General features: G+C 60.3%; 1 protein-coding gene across 1 annotated transcript in view; it reads right to left on the minus strand.

Moving 5' to 3' along the window:
- Positions 1 to 17,285, minus strand: part of PLEKHG4 (pleckstrin homology and RhoGEF domain containing G4) — a 97,280-nt gene extending 79,995 nt beyond the window's left edge. Inside the window, exon 1 of the mRNA XM_054170292.1 lies at positions 17,248 to 17,285. Within this exon, the coding sequence (XP_054026267.1) occupies positions 17,248 to 17,285 (38 nt within the window). The remainder of the gene's footprint in view (positions 1 to 17,247) is intronic.
- Between the last annotated feature and the right edge of the window lie 1,551 nt (positions 17,286 to 18,836).

The raw sequence follows: 18,836 nt of genomic DNA on the forward strand, positions 1-18,836 counted from the left end.
TTGGAAAAGACTCTGAAGACCATCAAGTTCAACCATTAACCCAGCACTACCAAGGCTGGTGCCAAACCATGGCCCTCAGCACCACATCTCTGCACCTTTTAAGTACCTCCAAGGATTCAACCACCTCCCTGGGGCTCCTGGTGCAGGGTTTGAGAACCCTCTCAGTGAAGAGGTTTCTCCTAATGTCCAACCCAAACCTGATCCAGTTTGAGGCCATTTCCCCTCATCCTCTCACCTGTCCCTTGGGAGAAGATGCCAACCTCCACCTCACCTCAAGCTCCTTTCAGGTAGAGCCAGAAGGTCTCCCCTCAGCCTCCCTTTGCCCCAGGCTGGACAAGCCCAGGTCCCTCAGCATGTCCATCACTCCTGTGCTCTTGTGAAGCCATTAGGCTGAAGCATTGTGAAGCAAGGCCAAGCACAGCTGCAGTGAGCTCTGGGGACACCATCCTGTCCCACCAAGTGTCTGTGGCCTGGCCAGACAAACCTGGCCCTTGACACAGGAGCTCTCCCCCCCAGCAGCAGCCACTGCAGGGAGCCCAGCCAAGAGCTTGGATACCACCTCAGCTGGGACCACTTCACAACCACTTCCCTCTGACCCACAGGTCCAAAAAACCTCAGTCAAAAGCAGCTGGGAGGGGCTCTGTGGTGTCTTCTACCCCTGTGCCTCTCCCCAGGCTTGAGCACAATTACTTCAGGTCTCCCTCCCCTCCCCCAGTGAAACTGCTGATGCCCAGGAGAGCAAACCAGCCAACAGCAAAGTGTCTGCAGGAGCCAGGAGAGCCTCCTGGCTTGGAGGCTCTCACACTGCTCCTGCTGCCTGAGCACAGCCTTCACAGGGCAGCTATTAACCTTGGCAGCCAGTCAGAAACCCTTCCCATGGTTAACATAACCCAAGCCACCTTCCTCCAGGAAAGGCAGGAGAACCACAGCAGAGGCCAGCAGTGAGGAACTGCATCCAGCTCTGGAGCCCTCAGCACAGGAAGGACCTGGAGCTGATGGAGAGGGCCCAGAGGAGGCCATGAGAATGATCAGGGGGTTGGAGCAGCTCTGTGGTTGAGGCCCCATCCCTGGAGACATTCAAGATCAGATCTGCTGTGCCCCCTGGGCAGCCTGCTCTAGTTGGGGGGTGTCCCTGCTGCCCTTGGAGGCTCCCTTCCAACCCAAAGCAATCTGTGAAGCTGTGAACTGTTCCACTTCAGGCAGCCCAAAGCAGCCCCAAGGAGCTGGGCAGAGCCCAGCAGAGGATCCTCCTGGAGAAAGAAACCACCTCCTCCTCCTCCAGGGACTGGAAGTCTCAGACTTCCCTGCTCCCAACAGCACTGCCACATCCCTGTCCCAGGGAAGCTGCTGCAGCCTTGCTCCTTTCCAGCTCCCAGCACGAGCAGGAGCCCTTTCCAGCCAAGGCAGAGAGCATCTCCCCAGGCAAACTATGGCTCCATACTCAAATGCCTCTTTGTCACCTAGCACAGCAGGACCTCTGAACTCCAGCTCGCTGCCACCACTCCACCACACTCTCACCACACCTCCCAGGGGAGGAACAGCCTTTTAAAATAGCTCCTCTGGAAGCCAAGGCACTAAATAAAGCCCAGGTTAAGGTCAGGGCCGGCCAGGAGCTGGCTGCCAGAGCAGGGCTTGGACACCAGCAAGGGAAGAGGAAAGCAGCACAGGGAGACTAAATTGGCTCCCTGGGCAGAGAGGTGTGATGGGAACAACCCAAACCAGTCCCACCCAGCAGGGCAGAGGAGCAGGGAGAGCCCAGCAGGGCTCTGCTGCTGGCAGGGAACGAGGAGGGGCAGCAATGAGTGGGGTGGGTGGGCTGGGGGGGAGTGAGGGTGGGCTGCCCTCCTTCCCCTGCCTTCAACAGGAGCTACAGAGGCTGAGGAATGAAGAGAGCAACAAAGACTGTGGTGGTAAAGCTCTACTGCCCATCACAAGCTGCAGCAGCACCCAGGGGGCAGGCAGCTGATGAGCTGATGAGTCCCTGGGCAGAAGCCCCAAGCCAGGACCAGCAAGCAGGAGGCAGGAAGAAGAGCCCAGGATCACCTTCAGCCCTGCTCAGAGGACACATCTACCTCTCCTGCTGCAAGCAGCTGCTGCAGGATGGGAGAGGAGGCTGCCAAGGGGCATCCTGGAGCTTCTTGGGCTTTTCTGGGTGCACTGAGGTCCCTGCCTGCCTTTGTGGGCAGAGAGAGAGCTATCACAGTATCACAGTATCACAGTAACTAAGGTTGGAAGAGACCCCAAGGATCACCAAGTCCAACCTGTTCCAACAGACCTCACAACTAGATCATAGCACCAAGCGCCACGTCCAATCTCCCCTTGAACACCTCCAGGGACGGCGACTCCACCACCTCCCTGGGCAGCCCATTCCAATGACGAATGACTCGCTCAGTGAAGAACTTTTTCCTCACCTCGAGTCTAAACCTCCCCTGACACAACTTGAGACTGTGTCCCCTTGTTCTGGTGCTGGTTGCCTGGGAGAAGAGACCAACCCCCACCTGGCTACAACCACCCTTCAGGTAGTTGTAGAGGGCAATGAGGTCGCCTCTGATCCTTCTCTTCTCCAGGCTAAACAATCCCAGCTCCCTCAGCCTCTCCTCATAGGGCTGTGCTCAAGGCCTCTCACCAGCCTTGTTGCCCTTCTCTGGACACGTTCAAGTGTCTCGATGTCCTTCCTAAACTGAGGGGCCCAGAACTGGACACAGTACTCAAGGTGTGGCCTAACCAATGCAGAGTACAGGGGCACAATGACCTCCCTGCTCCTGCTGGCCACACTATTCCTAATACAGGCCAGGATGCCATTGGCCTTCTTGGCCACCTGGGCACACTGCTGGCTCATGTTTAGGCGGGTGTCAATCAGCACCCCCAGGTCCCTCTCCGTTTGGCAGCTCTCCAGCCACTCTGACCCCAGCCTGTAGCTCTGCATGGGGTTGCCGTGGCCAAAGTGCAGCACCCGGCACTTAGACTTATTAAATGCCATCCCATTGGACTCTGCCCATCTGTCCAGTCGGTCAAGGTCCCTCTGCAGAGCCTTTCTACCCTCTAACTGACTAACATCTGTTCCCAACTTGGTGTCATCTGCAAACTTGCTGATGACTGACTCAACCCCCTCATCCAGATCATCAATGAAGATGTTAAAGAGGATGGGGCCCAGCACTGATCCCTGGGGGACGCCACTGGTGCCTGGCCGCCAGCCGGATGTGGCACCATTCACCACCACTCTCTGGGCTCAGCCTCCAGCCAGTTCCTAACCCAGCACAGAGTGTTGTGGTCCAAACCACGAGCTGACAGCTTAGCCAGCAGTTTACTGTGGGGGACGGTGTCAAAGGCCTTGCTGAAGTCCAGATAGACTACATCCACAGGCCTCCCCACATCCACCAGACAGTCACCTGATCATAGAAGGAGATCAGGTTGGAGAGGCAGGACCTGCCCTTCCTAAATCCATGCTGGCTGGACCTGAGCCCTTGGCCATCCTTCAGGTGCACAGTTATTGCCTCCAGGATAATCTGCTCCATCACTTTCCCTGGCACTGAGGTCAGGCTGACTGGTCTGTAGTTTCCAGGTTCCTCCATCCGTCCCTTCTTGTGGATGGGGACCACATTGGCCAGTTTCCAGTCACCTGGGACCTCTCCAGTGAGCCAGGACTGGAGGAAAATGATGGAGAGCGGCTTGGCCAGCTCATCTGCCAGCTCTCTTAGCACCCTAGGATGGATCCCATCCGGTCCCATGGACTTATGGGTGTCCAAGTGGCTCAGCAGGTCCCGGACTAATTCCTCATGGATTTCTGGGGCATTACACTGCTCCCCGACCCTATTACCCAGCTCAGGAGGCCACTCATCCTGGACTCCTACCTTGCTGTTAAACATTGAGGCAAAGAAGGCGTTCAGGACCTCAGCCTTTTCCTCGTCTTTGGTCACCATGTTCCCCTCCAGGTCCAGTAAGGAGTGGAGGTTCTTCTTGCCCTTCTTTTTAGCATTGATATATTTGTAAAATTGCTTTTTATTATCTTTCACAGAAGTGGCCAGCTTCAGTTCCAACTGGGCCTTTGCCTCTCTAATTTTATTCCTACATAATCTAACCACTTCCTTAAACATACCTCGAGAAGCCTTCCCCTCCTTCCAAAGGTGATACAGCCTCTTTTTTTCCCTTAAATCCTTCAGGAGCTGCTTGCTCATCCAGGCCGGTCGCCTTCCCCGCCGGCTCATCTTTCGGCACATGGGGACCGCCAGTTCCTGTGCCTTCAAGAGCTCCTGTTTGAAGTAGGTCCAACCCTCCTGGACCCCTCGGTTCATGAGGGTTGGTACCCAGGGAACTTTACAAATAAGTTTCTTAAAGAGGCTGAAGTTTGCCCTCCGGAAGTCCAAGGTGAAGGTTCTGTTGGTACTCCTCCCTATCTCCCTGCATATTGAAAACTCCAGCTCCAGCTGCTGGGAACTGCCAAGCTGCATTTCTTTCTGACTCAGGACTCAGGTTCTTCCTCCTTGGGACCTGCTGCTCACCAGTTAAGGTGTGAAGCCTGGAGAACCTCCTATGGGTTTGGAGAACAAGAAGTCAGCCTGCCCAGGAAGCAGAGCTCTCCAAGGACACACACCCTGGGCAGGGCCTGAACACCAAGCACGAGGGACAGCAACCCAAGTGGCTTGGGACAACAGGAGGCAGTGCAAGGATGGAGCTGCAGTGCTGCTGCTGGAGCCACCTGGGCCCACAAAACCTGGGCAGCATTTCCCCTACAACTCCCCCAAGCACCCTGCTGAGAAGTCAGGGCCTTGCTCAAGGCTTTTCCTAGAATCCCAGGGCTGGAAGGGAGCTCAAGGATCATCTAATTCCAAGCCCCTGCCATGGGCAGGGACACCTCACCCCACAGCAGGTTGCTCACAGCCACCTCCAGCCTGGCTGCAAACACCTCCAGGCATCAGCAGGAGGCTTCCACCACCTCCCTGGGCAGCCTGGGCCAGGCTCTCACCACCCTCCTGGCCAACAACTTCTTCCTCACAGCCACTCTCCAGCTCCCCACTTCTCCTTTTGCTCCATCCCCCCCCAGTCCTGTCCCTCCCTGGCACCCTCCAAAGTCCCTCCCCAGCTTTCCTGCAGCCCCCTGCAGCTCCTGGAAGGCCACCAGAAGGTCTCCCTGGAGCCTTCTCCTCTGCAGCCTGCACAACCCCAATTCTCTCACGCTGACTCCATGGTCTACAAAAGACTGAATGCTGCTCAAGGAGAACATCAAGAGGCAGAGTGTTCCCCTGCTGACAGCCCAGATGCTGTCTGAAGACTCCTAAAGAGCTGATATGGTGAGACCAGAGTGTTGGACTAAGCCATGGCTTGTAGTGGGCAGTTCTCCTTTCTAGCTGGCTGCACTGGCCCAACGAAGTGAGACCCTCAAGGGGGCCTGCAGGGAAGTTGGGGACTCTTCATCAGGGAAGGCAGTGATAGGACAAAAGGTGATGGCTTCAAACTGAGACTTAGAGGAGGCAGAAGGAAGTTCTTCACTGTGAGGGTGGTGAGGCACAGGCTGTCCAGACAGGATGCCCCATCCCCAAAGCCAGGCTGGGCAGGGTTTTGAGCAGCCTGGGCTAGTGCAAGGTGCCCCATGGCAAGAAGGTTGAACCAGATGACATTTAAAAGGTCCCTTCCAACCCAAACCCTTCCATGATTCTGTGCTGTAACACACTGAGGATGCAGCTGGCAGCAGGGATTCAGCTGAAGGCCCTCAGCTGGAGCACCTCTCCTGCACAGACAAGCTGGAAGGATTGGGGCTGCAGGAGAGAAGGCTGCAGGCAGAGCTGAGAGCTGCAGCTGCAGAGCTGCAGGGCAGCTGCAGGCAGGCTGGGCAGGGACTGCTGAGAAGGGGCTGTGGGGATAGGCCCAGGGGCAATGGTTTGGAGCTGGAGCAGGGCAGAGTTAGGTTGGAGCTGAGGAGGAAGCTGTGCAGAGGGAGGCTGGGGAGAGCCTGGCCCAGGCTGCCCAGGGAGGTGGTGGAGGCTCCATCCCTGCAGCCCTTCCAGCTCAGCCTGGCCCCTTGGAGGGTCCCTGGTAACCTGATGCAATCTGTGAGTCTCAGCAGCCAGAGTGGAACTACACATCCCAGGGTGCCCCAGCGCAGCCCAGCCCTGGCTGTGGCCTGGCAGCAGGAGCAGCAGAGCAGAGAGGCTGCCAGCAGCAGCCAGCAGTGCCCAGGGCACACCCAGCTCTGAGTCACCACCCAGCACCTCGGCTGCTGCTCAGCAGGGAGGCTTTGCCAGCAGCTCCCAAACCTCTCTCCTCTTTCTTCTGGCTGCCCACAGGCACCCACCTCCTTCTCCTCTCCTTTGCCCACCCGCTGCCAGGCAGTGCCAAGGCAGACCAGAGGCGAGGGGAAGAGGCAGCCCAGCCCTCCCACAGCCCAGGCTGGGAAGCAGAATCAGCCGGGGGAGGGGGAGGGGGGGGGGCTGGGGGAGCGGCAGGGCTCCAAGCATCACAGCCCAGTGCCTGGTGCTGGCCCCCAGCCAGCGCTGGGCCGGGGAGGGGAAGCAGCCGGGGAGCCGAGCAGGGGCTGAGCTGCTGCCGGCGCCAGCAGCAGGCTCCGTGCGCTCTGCTCTGCGGTGCTCTGCCGCCTGGCTGGGGCTGCCGGGCTCGCAGCTGACGTGAAAAACCTCATTTCCAGTCAAAACAGCCCTCTGGGCTCGCCACTTTCCGACAGGGAGCTGCGAGCCAGGCTGCGCTGCCCTCGGACCCCGGACGTTAAACCACAGCCCCAGGCCCGGAGCTCCCGGGCTGGGCAGGAGCCTGGGAGGTGTTGGGTTCGCCCTTCCCTGCCCCGGTGTGAGGTTTCCCACTCTGCTTCTGCAGGCAGCAGGACCCTCCCAGCCCCATTTCCTGAGCAGCTCTAATCACAACAGCAATGAGTCCAAGGGAGGAAAAAATCTTCCCAGAGCAAGTGCCAGCTCCCCCCTGCCTGCTGCTGACTGGGAGCGGAGGGGGGAGGCTGGAGGAGGGAGCCTGCCCTCGGCACCCTGCCTGCCTCTGGAAGGTGCTGCTCAAACAACAAAGGCCTGAAGTGGAGCAGCTGCAGAAGGAGGCATTCCCCTTGCTGCAGGGAGGGCTCTACCTGCTCTCTTGAGCTCTTGCTTTAGGCCTTCCAAGGTCAAGAAGCACAGCACCCAGCTCCTCCCGGGAGGGCATCTGGATGTTAGGACCAAGAGCGCCCTGGGGACGTTTGCAGCTGACACCAAGATGAGTGGGGAGGCTGCAAAGGAGAGAGCCACCCTCCAGGAGGGCCTGGACAGGCTGAAGGAGTGGGCTGGCAAGAACCTTTCAGCCTGGGGAAGAGAAGGCTGCAGGCAGAGCTGAGAGCTGCAGCTGCAGAGCTGCAGGGCAGCTGCAGGCAGGCTGGGCAGGGACTGCTGAGAAGGGGCTGTGGGGATAGGCCCAGGGGCAATGGTTTGGAGCTGGAGCAGGGCAGAGTTAGGTTGGAGCTGAGGAGGAAGCTGTGCAGAGGGAGGCTGGGGAGAGCCTGGCCCAGGCTGCCCAGGGAGGTGGTGGAGGCTCCATCCCTGCAGCCCTTCCAGCTCAGCCTGGCTGTGTCCCTGGGCAGCCTGCTGCAGCTGGAGCTGGCCCTGCTGCCTGCAGGGCTTGGCCAGGGGGCCCTTGGAGGCTCCCTTCCAAACAATGCAAACTGTGAAAAGCTCAACAGGGACAAGTGCAGGGTCTTGGAGCTGGGAACACAGAGCCCAGGAGTGCAGCTCAGACTGGGATCTGCCTGGCTGGAGAGCAGCCCTGTGGCCAGGTTAGTGCTGGGGAGGTTCCCACTGGACTCCAGAGGAAAGTGTTTCCCAATGAGCACAGCCAGGCACTGCAGTCATGGATTCACAGAATGGGTTGGAAGGCACCTTAAAGATCCAACCCCCTGCCATGGGCAGGGACCCCTCCCCCCAGCCCAGGCTGCTCAGGGCCTCATCCAGCCTGGCCTGGAACACCTCCAGGCAGGGGGCAGCCACAGCCTCCCTGGGCAGCCTGTGCCAGAGTCTCCCCAGGACATCATCTCCCAGGGGCAGCAGTGGATTCCCCTACATCAGAGAGCTGAAAGGCTCAGCTTGCCAGGGCCCTGGGCCAGCTCATTTCAACTCCACCATCACCCAGAAAGCTTGGAGCAGAGGGTCCTTGGGGTCCCTTCCCCCCTGGAACTCTGTGACTCCATGGAAGTGTTTGCAGCATCACCCAGGGGCTGCGGCCCCAGCAGCAAGCTGCCTCCAGCCTGGGACCCAAGCAGCTGCTGCAGCCTTGCAGGGAGTGGTTGCTCCACAGAAGGAGCTCCCAGAATCATTTCCAGATGCCTCCCTCTCTTCTCCAGCCCTTCCCTGGCTGGATGAGGCTGCAGCAGCCAAGGCAGCTCCTGCTGGGCAGCAGCTGGGATTATCATTCCAGGCCCTGCAGGAAAACAAGAGCTTGGAATTGATTAACTCATGATCTCTCCTGTAATTAAACAAAGGGGAAAACCAGGGCCTTGCTTTCCAGCTCTGAGGTCCTGCTTCTGCCCAGGCTGTAGGGCTGGGGGTGCTCAGCCAGTGACAGGCAGCCCCAGAGCTGGGGGAGCCCCCCAGGGCTGCTCTCCTTTCACTTGAGGGGGACATCCCAGACTGCTCTGAAAGTTTGACCTCCTGCTCTGGAACTAGAGTCCAGAGAGTCACAGAATCCCAGACTGCTTTGGGTGGGAAGGGACCTTGGAAGCTCATCCAGCCCAGCCCCCCTGCACTCAGAGCAGGCTGCTCTCAGAAGCCTCAGCTGCACTGCTGCCAGCCATGGAGCAGCAAACTGGGCAGCCTGGGCCAGGCTCTCCCCACCCTCAGGGTCCAACATTTCTCCTTCTCTCCATCTCCCTCTTGCAGCTCAAACCATCCCCCCTTGGCCTGGCACAAGCTCCAGACTGTCCCCAGCTCTCTGAGAGGCTCCCTGAGCACTGCAAGGCCACCAGAAGGTCTCCCTGGAGCCTTCTGCAGGCTGCCCAAGCCCAGCTCTCTCAGCCTGGCCTCACAGCAGAGCCCTTCCAGCCCTCAGCACCTGGATGTAAGCCAGGTCTGATACAGCAACACAAGAAGCAAACCTGCTCTCAGCACACCCCAGCACTCATCCCTGCCACAGACACCTTACTCCTCTCTACCCTTTCCTTCAGGCTTTCATCCTCCAGGTCCTCTGAAGCAGGACACATCAGAAAAGCTGCTGCCAACTGCTGAGCAGATGAAAGAGGCCAAACTGGGGATGAAACACTGCCCCACAAGCCAAGGATGTCGTCTTAGAGGCAGAGAGGAGCAGAAGTGGGAGATGGAGATAAGCCTCTGCCCGCAGGCACATGTGCTGCCCATCACCAAGCTCTCAGTGACCTGAGCAGAAGGTGGATCTCACCCAGGGCTCCTGCCCCCCAGGGGCCTGTAAGACTTTCGACCAGCAACTGATCTGCCAGATGAGAGAGGTGCTGAGAGGGCACCTGAGAGGGCAGCCCAAAGCTTGGCCTTAAACAGCTGAAAGGAGAGCCAGGGAAGGGAGGAGAAGACACCAAGCCTGCAGCTGGAGAGCAGCTTACTCTGCTGTAATCAAGGGATTAAGCCTCTTAATCTGGAAGAAGTGTCTCAGCTCAGAGCTGGTTCTCACTCAGGGCTGGGACACCTCTGACCATGCAATTAATTAACACTCAGAGCTTTGGGTGCTTTTCAGAGAGCCTGGCCAGGGCAGAGCTTCAGCACGTGGGGGCTGGGATCCATCACCCCCTGCTAGCTGTAGGCACCTCCTCAAGATGCCCTGGGGCAGAGCTGTGCCCCCTGAGAGACCCCTCTAGAGCTGCAAACCTCTTACTCTTCCACTACACCTCCCCCCAGCCCAGGCTGCTCCAGGCCTCACCCAGCCTGGTCCTGAGCACCTCCACGCAGGGGGCAGCCACAGCCTCCCTGGGCAGCCTGTGCCAGGCTCTCCCCAGCCTCCCTGCCAACAATTCCTTCCTCCTCTCCACTCTCAGTCTCCCCTCTGCCAGCTCCAAGCCATTCTCCCTGCTCCTGGCACTCCCAGCCCTTGCCCAGAGTCCCTCCCCAGCTCTCCTGGAGCCCCTACAGCTCCCGGATGGCTGCTCTGAGCTCTGCCCATCCTGGGCCATGACAGCAGACTCCCTGTCTTGCCCTCAAATCCTTTCTCTCTGCTACCCCAGAGAACTGTTTGACCTTTTCCTTAGCTACAGCATTTGCTCCACTCTCAACTTCAGGCCTTGGCACCCACCTGAGAAACCAACCAGAGCAGCAGGACCTTGTCCCCTTGCCCATCTGGCCCAACACCTCTCCAGTACCAGGGTGCTCCAGACAACAATACCTTTATGCCAGCTTGAAAGCAGCCTGGGTGAGCTCAGGGCCACCTGCTCAGCTCATTCTGGCACACTTTGGTCAGAGACAAGAGGCCACAGCCAACACTTGGTGTTCAGACACCCATCTGGGGGCATCTGCCAACAGATGGGCAGCCTCCTGCACGCCTCAAGATGATGATAATCCTGCAACAGGACAGCTGACAGGGGCCAGAAGTGAGCTGCACAGGGCAGGCACTTGGACTGTTATGGACAGCCCAGCTCCAGGGCCCCAGGTTGTGCCTGCACCACCTTCAGGTCCAACTCCTGCCTCTGCAAGGTGCAGGACCTGCTGGACAGACTCCCACGGGGACCAGGGAGTTCCCTGCCAAGGCAACCTCCATAAGTGAGGGCAGACAGCACTGAGAAAAGATCCTGTTCCAGCTGGAGAGCTGCTGGACTCAGCTGGGAGCTGCTATCACCCTGTGGTCCCAGGCCCCCACAACAGCCCAGCCACAGCTCCTCTAACCCCAGAATCACCCTGGTAGGAAAAGACCCTTTGAGATCATCCAGTCCAAGCCTCACCCCAGCACTGCCAGCTCACCACCAGCCCATGGCCCTCAGCATCACATCTCCAGGGCTCTGAAACCCCTCCAGGGATGGAGAATCCACCACTGCCCTGAGCAGCCTGGTCAGAGGGAGACAGGTTTGCTGCCTGAGGAACACAGGGAGAGCTGAGCTCTGGCTCCCAAGGAGCAGAGACAGGGAGCTGAGCTGTGGCTCTCCTGGCCCTGAGCAGCTAAGCCTGGAACTTTGAGTGGGATGAAAACATTTCATATTCATTCATTCACAGAATGGGTTGGATGGGAAGGGACCTCAGACATCATCCAGTGCCTGGGACACCAGGGCAACCAGGCTGGTGAGAGGCCTTGAGAGAGCACAGCCCTGTGAGGAGAGGCTGAGGGAGCTGGGGTTGCTTAGCCTGCAGAAGAGGAGGCTCAGGGGAGACCTCCTTGCTCTCTGCAACTCCCTGAAGGGAGCTTGCTGCCAGGTGGGGGTTGGGCTCTTGTCTCTAGCAATCAGCACCAGAACAAGAGGACACAGTCTCAAGCTGTGCCAGGGGAGGTTTAGGCTGGAGGGGAGGAGAAAGTTCTTCCCAGAGAGAGTTGTTGGCCCTGGGGATGTGCTGCCCAGGGAGGTGGTGGAGTCCCCATCCCTGGAGGTGTTCAAGAGGGGATTGGATGTGGCACTTGGTGCCATGGTCTGGTCATGAGGTCTGTGGTGACAGGTTGGACTGGATGATCCTTGGGGTCTCTTCCAACCTTGGTGATACCTCCAGGCAGGGGGCAGCCACAGCCTCCCTGGGCAGCCTGTGCCAGGCTCTCCCCAGCCTCCCTGCCAACAATTCCTTCCTCCTCTCCACTCTCCCTCTGCCAGCTCTAAGCCATTCTCCCTGCTCCTGGCACTCCCAGCCCTTGCCCACAGTCCCTCCCCAGCTCTCCTGCAGCCCTTCAGCTCCTGGCAGGCTGCTCTGAGGTCTCCCTGGAGCCTTCTCTTCTCCAGGCTGCACAGCCCCAACTCTCCCAGCCTGGCCCCACATGGGGAAGGTTCTGCAGCCCTCTGAACATCTTTGTGGCCTCCTCTGGAGCCTCTGCAGCAGCTCCAGGTTCTTCCTGTGCTGGGGGCAGCAGAAGTGCACACAGAGCTGCAGGTGGGGTCCTTCCACAGCAGAGCAGAGGGAATCACCTCCCTCCTGCTGGTCACACTGCTGCTGCCCTGCCTTCAGAGGCATCTCTAACACCTGGCTCCTGGAGAGCTGGGCACCTGGGGCATGAAGTCAGGGCCTGGCTTTGGCCAAGCCCCAGAGCTGGGCAGGAGCAATCCTGGGCTTCCCAAGCTGCTGCCTTTGGAGCTCTTTTCCCTCTCCCCCCAGGCAGCAGCCCCATTCTTGCCACACATATCAAAGGAGGGTGGGGACTCCAGCAGCCATTGCTAAAAGACATCTTTGTGCAGGGGAGGGATGGATGCCAGCCCGGGGGTGGTGGTGGTAAGCCCAGGCACAAAGGAGAATGCATCCAGAGGCATTTCCCCCCTTGATCCATCAATGGGGGCTGCATACCAGCCCCCCATGCCCATGAGGAGGACCTTGTTCCAAAGGTAAATGTATTCAGGGAGATGACAACAGGCAGCAAACCATCCACAGCCTTGAAGCACTGGGGGAGGCTCCCCAGCCCTAGGACTGCGTGGGGAAGCAAGGAGCAGCCTCAAGGAAGGAATCCTCCCGCTGGAACCTGCTCAGGAAGCCTGGCAGCTCCATCCCCTGCCAGTCCCACACGCCCAGGGCAGGCTGCAGAGCTGGAGGTGGGCACCCAGCTCACCCCACCTGAGCTCCTGCAGCTCTGCACACCACCAGCCAGCCACAGCAAGGGGCTGTGCAGCCTGGAGAAGGCTCCAGGCAGACCCTACAGCAGCCTGCCAGGAGCTGAAGGGCTGCAGGAGAGCTGGGGAGGGACTGTGGGCAAGGGCTGGGAGTGCCAGGAGCAGGGAGAATGGCTTGGAGCTGGCAGAGGGCAGAGGGAGAGTGGAGAGGAGGAAGGAATTGTTGGCAGGGAGGCTGGGGAGAGCCTGGTCCAGGCTGCCCAGGGAGGCTGTGGCTGCCCCCTGCCTGCAGGTGCTCAGGACCAGGCTGGATGAGGCCTTGAGCAGCCTGGGCTTGGGGGAGGGGTCCCTGCCCTTGGCAGGGGGCTCTGATATTGAGTGCACTCAGGTGGGGTAAGCTTAAAGCTCCTGCAGAAGGCACCTTGGCTGTTTTAACAGAGACTCTTCAGCATTTTGGTACTAAAGTGGGTTACAGCTTGGCCTTGGTCAGCCTGCAGAAGAGAAGGCTCCAGGGAGACCTTCTGGTGGCCTTGCAGTGCTCAAAGAGCCTCTCAGCAAGCTGGGGACAGAGTCTGGAGCAGGGCCACTTGTGCCAGGCCAAGGGGGGATGGTTTGAGCTGCAAGAGGGAGATGGAGAGTGGGGAGAAGGAGAAATGTTGGACCCTGAGGGTGGGGAGAGCCTGGCCCAGGCTGCCCAGGGAGCTGGGAGCTGCCCCAGGGCTGTTTGTGGCTGTGAGCAACCTGCTCTAGCTGTGCCTGCTGACTGCAGGGGGGTTGGGCTGGATGACCTTCAAAAGCCTCTTCCAGCCCAATCCAAACCATTCCACGAGCCTGCAGGGGCTGTAGCCCCTGTGTCTGTGAGTGCCAGGCACAGCCAGCAGTGATGCTGAGGTCCAGGCTGTGCTCACAGCACTGGGATGGTTCCATCCTGCAGAGGGTTAGGTGTGAGGTGAAGCCAGGGGGCCCAGGGGCTGAGCAGCCCTGCCTGTGCTCAGCACTCAGCAGCAGGCTGCTCTGCTGAAGTGACCTGCAGCAAGAGCCACAGGATCCTGGAATGGGTTGGGTTGGAAGGGACCTCAAAGATCATCCAGCTCCAACCCCCTGCCATGGGCAGGGACCCCTCCCCACAGCCTGGCCTGGAGCACCTCCAGGCAGGGGGCAGCCACAGCCTCCCTGGGCAGCCTGTGCCAGGCTCTCCCCAGCCTCACTGGGAGATGAGCAGCTCCAGGCAGCACAGAGCCCTCCTTGGACAGCTGCAACCCCTGACCATGAACACCCACAGAACATTAGGGGATGGAAGGGACCTCTGGAGCTCACCCAGTCCAAGCCCCTGCCAGAGCAGGGTCACCTGGAGAAGGTCACTCAGAACACATCCAGGGAGGGCTGGAAAGGCTCCAGAGCAGGAGGCTCCACAGCCTCTCTGGGCAGCCTGCTCCAGGCCCCCAGCAGCCTCACAGGGACAAAGTTTCTCCCCCTGTTCCTGTGGCTCCTCCTCTGCCCCAGCTTGCCCCCAGTGCCCCTGGTGCTGTGCTTGGCCATCCCTGAGCAGAGCCTGGCTCCAGCCCTGCACAGCTTTATCCCCAGCCCTCAGGCTGCTCTGCTCCCAGCTGCCTCAGCTGTGCTCGCAGGGAGATCTTCCCCTGCCTGCAGCAGCTCTGTGCCTCTGGGCTGGACCCTTTCAAGCAGCTCCCTGAGGTCCTTCTTGGATGAGGGGCCCAGAACTGGACTCAGTGTTCCAGATGTGACTGTCCTGCATTGCCACCTGCTCCCTGGGACACAGTGCTGGATGGAGGTGCATGGCTTCAGTTGGCCTCTGCCTTGCCTTTAGCCCCCATGGGCAGCATGCTCCACCTGGCCAGTGCTGCTGGGCAGCATACACCAGCTCTCATCCTTGCTCCCCCAGAGAAGATGCTCTCAAACCACTTCCATCTGCTCAGGATTACATCTCTGGGTGCTGTCACTGTTCCAACATCTTGCTCATGGCTTTGGCAGAGAAATAAAGGCAGAAGATCCCCAATGCTTAAAGCTCCTTGTGATTCCCAGCCTCACTTCCTTCCCACCCCGGGAGAAGACCCAAGCAGAAGACAAAGGAAAGGCTGCATCCCCCCTCCCCCTGCTGAGCCTCACCCTACCAGCACGGTGCTGCCACCTGAGCGCTGCAGGTGACAGCAGCATCGGCACAGCTTGTGCCAGACAGGCACCAGGAGAGGAGAAGTCTGGCAAGTCCCTGGGATGCACTCACTGCATTCACCTGCTGGCTCCACAGTGCCCCAGCTACCGCTGGAGGCCAGCAGCAGTCACCCCAGAGAGGGTGGCAAAGCAGCCCTGGGGTCCCTGGCCAGCGACTGCAGCTTGAGTGACTTCCTGGGGGGCAGCTGTCCCTCAGCATGTGGCAACAGAGGCTGGCAACAGACTCCTGCACCATGCAGTGGGGCTGCTCCTTGCTTTGCTCCCACCCAAGAGCTGGGCTGGAAGCTGCTCCTCAAGTTGGACACAGTGTGGCCTGGCCTGAGCCCCATCCAGCAGCAGGCACCAGGCAAGGTGAAGCCCACTGCCAGGGTGGAGAAATCCCTGCCAGGTGCCCAGCCAGAAGGGCCCTGGCATGATGGGCTGGGTGGGCACAGCCCAGCCAAGCTCCTGCCTTGCTCCCACCACAGGGTTTGCAGAGCTGCAGAAGTCAGCTCTGATGGAAATGGAAAACTTTGGCCTAAGGTATCCAACAGCCTTGGTGGTGTAGACATCTCCCAGCTGCACCCACACCACATCATCCCCACCACAGCCTGAAGGGGAACCACCTGCCCCATGCAGAACAGGGCAGGCAGCCCTTGCCCCATGCCAGACCTCCAGCAATAGCCAAGCCTCCAAGAGTCCTGCAGGCTTCCAGAGGCCACAGGGAAGCCTCACACTGACCTGCAACCACTTAGGTCCAAAGCTCCTGCCTGCAGGAACACCCAAAACCAACCCCCAACAAAGCAGCCTCCTGGAGCTACAGCCACAACTGGGCTGCTGACAGATCACACCTCCCAAAAGTGCTCCCCACAGTGCTGGGAACACCTGCCACAGACTGCAGATGCCCATGAGCTGGCCAGAACCCACTGCTGGCTCTGTGGCAGCCTGGCTCCACTTCCAGTCCTCACCTCAGCACCCAAGGGGCACATCTGCCCTCAGCAGCCTGGTCCCTGAACGCCCACAAGCCACCCTGGCACCTGGCCTGGCCATGGCACTGCTCCACACAGAGGCCCCTGCTTCAGACAGCTTCTGCATCACACATTGGCACAAGGTGAAGGAGGACCTCAGCTGGAGGGGAAGCATTTGGGAGCCACCTCCAGCTTGCAGGAGCAAGGGAGCAGCAGCAGAAGTCTCTGCCTCAGATCCCCTGCAGCAGAGCTTCAGAGGTGGCAAAACGCAGCCCATGGGCCTGCAAGGGATGGCCCCCACCCTGCACAGCCCTCACCCTGCACAGCCCCCACCTCAGCTTCATCCCAGAACCAGCATGGACCAAAACCAGCCACATGGAACACACCAGCCACAGAGTGAGGGAAGGAGCTCTCCTGCCTGGGGTGGGGAAGGGGAAGCAGTGAGATGCCTGCAGGCCTCCACAGCAGGATGGGAGAGCAGAGCACAGCAGGGCTCTGACACAGCCATGGGAGGGTACAGAGAGCCAGGGGCCCCATGGCAGAGGAGATGGAAGGTGGCAGGGAAGGGAGAGACAGCTCCAGCAGCTTAGCCCAGCTTGCAGGAGCCAAAAGTTGAGCAACTCATCCCCTACCAAAAGCCAAAGTTCTCCAAGCCCAGAAGCTGAACTTTTAAGCACTACCCAGTCCCTGCCAGGCACAGCAGCCATGCAAGCTGCTTGTCCCCCCCTGGACTTTGTTCCTTCTGCTCTGGAGGAGCAGCCCAGGACACAGCAGGACACATCCAGGAGATTTAGGGCTGCTGGGCACACGGATCCCAGCCTGAGCCCAGGCACAAACCATCAGAAGCCAGACTGGTGCCCACTGGGCTCTCACCACAGGGCCAGCGATGCCCTCCAGCCTCGGCCACCTCTGTTTGCAGGGCAGCGCCAGTCAGATGGGGTCCCTGCTCCAGCCTCTCCCCTCCCCAAACATGGGCTCCCAGGTGGAGAGCTCAACACACAGAGGGAAGGATCCCTGCAGAGCTCCAGGGCTTTCTCCAAACCCCTGGACGCCCACCCTGGCAGAAAGGAAAGGGAGAAGCCGAGGCTGTCGCCTTCCCCAGGCTGCTGTGAGGGGACAGTGCCCACAGCCCCAGCGCCAGGCTGGCAAAGAGCGGGAGGCAGGAGAAGAGCTCAGCACCCAGGCAGCCCCAAGGAGGGGGCCCTGCCCGCCCCGTCTCAGCTCCTCACCGCGGGGCTGCACCCCGCAGTGCCAAGCGGAGCCCCGCAGCCGCCGCTCGGGGCTGGCACCCAGGGGCGCAGCGGTGCCACCCGAGCCGGCGGCAGGCTCTCTGCCCCGGGAGCGACTCCACCCGCACAGCCCAGCCCTTGCCCAAGGGCCAGAAGCCCGGGCAGAGGTCTCCTTACCATGTTCCCGGGCTCCTGTCTCCGGCCTCACTCGCAGGGGCAGCGCTTTTTCTCCTCCTCCTCCTCCATGCGTGCGGCCAGGCCGGGCGGGCGGCTCCTGCGCTCTGCTCCGCTCTGCCCTGCTCCGCGCAGCACTCCGGAGCCCCGGCCCTGTAATCCAAGCCTCACCGCCCCCAGCACGGCTTCCAACTAATCTAACTCATGACACTACCCGGGGCCGCGCAGGGGACCTCCAAGGTTTCTCTGACAGCCAACTTCCACGGGGGGCACCGCAGGGCGCCGCCTGCCCCCGGCCCGCCGGCACCTGACGGCCGCAGCGCCCAGCCCGCAGCAGCGCTCGGCCACGGCCCCGCCGCAGCCCCTCAGCGCCCACGCTGCGGGGCGGGCAGCCGCCTCGGCCCGGGGAGAGCTGGAGAGCTGCTAAAGGAGAGCCGCCCCACGGCAGGCATCCCGAGAAGGTTTCCAGCTTCCCGACAAAATCCTTCCCTCCCCCTTCCCCGCTTTGCCTCCTCTTAGCTGAGCTTTTAAGTCCAGAGAAGTTTCTCCACGCCCTGGGCCGCCGAGGGGGAGCGAAAAGCTGCGAAGCACGCCCAAAAATAAAGGCAACGAGTGCGCTCGAAGGTTGTTTTTCCCCAAGTTCTGGGAGGAAACAGGAGAGAGAGGGAGGGAGGGAGGGAGGGAAGGAGAGAGGGAGGCAGTGACCGCTTCAGGCGGCGGCCACAAACTGCACGGCGGTCAGGCGGGACGAGACCTCACCCCCTCCCCAAGGAGGAAGCAATTTGCCATGGGCCGAGCTTCCCCACCCCACCATTAATTGTTTGCAATGGCCAGGGGCCAAAGTGCTGCCCGAGCGCTGGGGGAGGTCACCGAGCAGGCAGCAGCCGCCGGCAGCGCTCAGCGGGAAAGGGCTGAGCCGCGGCGCAGGCAGGCAGGTGCCGGGGGGCGGCCAGCCCGGGCGCTGCCGACACACAAAGGGTTTCTGCGACGGGAAGCAGGGTGGGAAGTGACACACCGGGGGGGGAAAGCCTCCCAGCCCTGAGCAAGAGGTGCGTGGCCTGGGAGCAGGAGCTGCCTCCTCGGCGGGGACCCACACGGAATCAGAGAGCGGTTTGGGGTGGGAAAGCTCCCCACAAGATCTGATCTGGTCCAACCATCACCCACTCAGAATCACAGACACATTCAGGTTGGAAAAGGCCCTCAGCATCACCAACCCAGAACCCTACTCTGCAAGGTGCACCCCTAAACCACAGCCCCAAGAACCACCTCCAAATGATCTTTAAACACAGCCAGGGTTGGGGACTCGGCCACCTCCCTGGGCAGCAAATGCCAACCTCCCTCACCACGGCCATCAAACCCTGGCCCCAAGCCCCATGGCCACACCTTTCACGAGCACCTCCAGCCACGGTGACAGCACCACCTCCCTGGGCAGCCTCTTCCCATCCCTGACCGCTCTCTTCAGCAAATAAACTCTTCCTCATCTTCAGCCTAAGCCTCCCCTGGCACAGTTTCAGGTCATTGCCTCTCCTTCCATCACCTGAGACTAGGGAGAAGAAACCAACCCCAGCTCACTGCAGCCTCCTCTCAGGGAGCTGCAGAGAGCAAGGAGGTCTCCCCTCAGAC

The sequence above is a fragment of the Dryobates pubescens genome, chromosome 19, assembly GCF_014839835.1.
Source record: "Dryobates pubescens isolate bDryPub1 chromosome 19, bDryPub1.pri, whole genome shotgun sequence".
NCBI lineage: Eukaryota > Metazoa > Chordata > Aves > Piciformes > Picidae > Dryobates > Dryobates pubescens.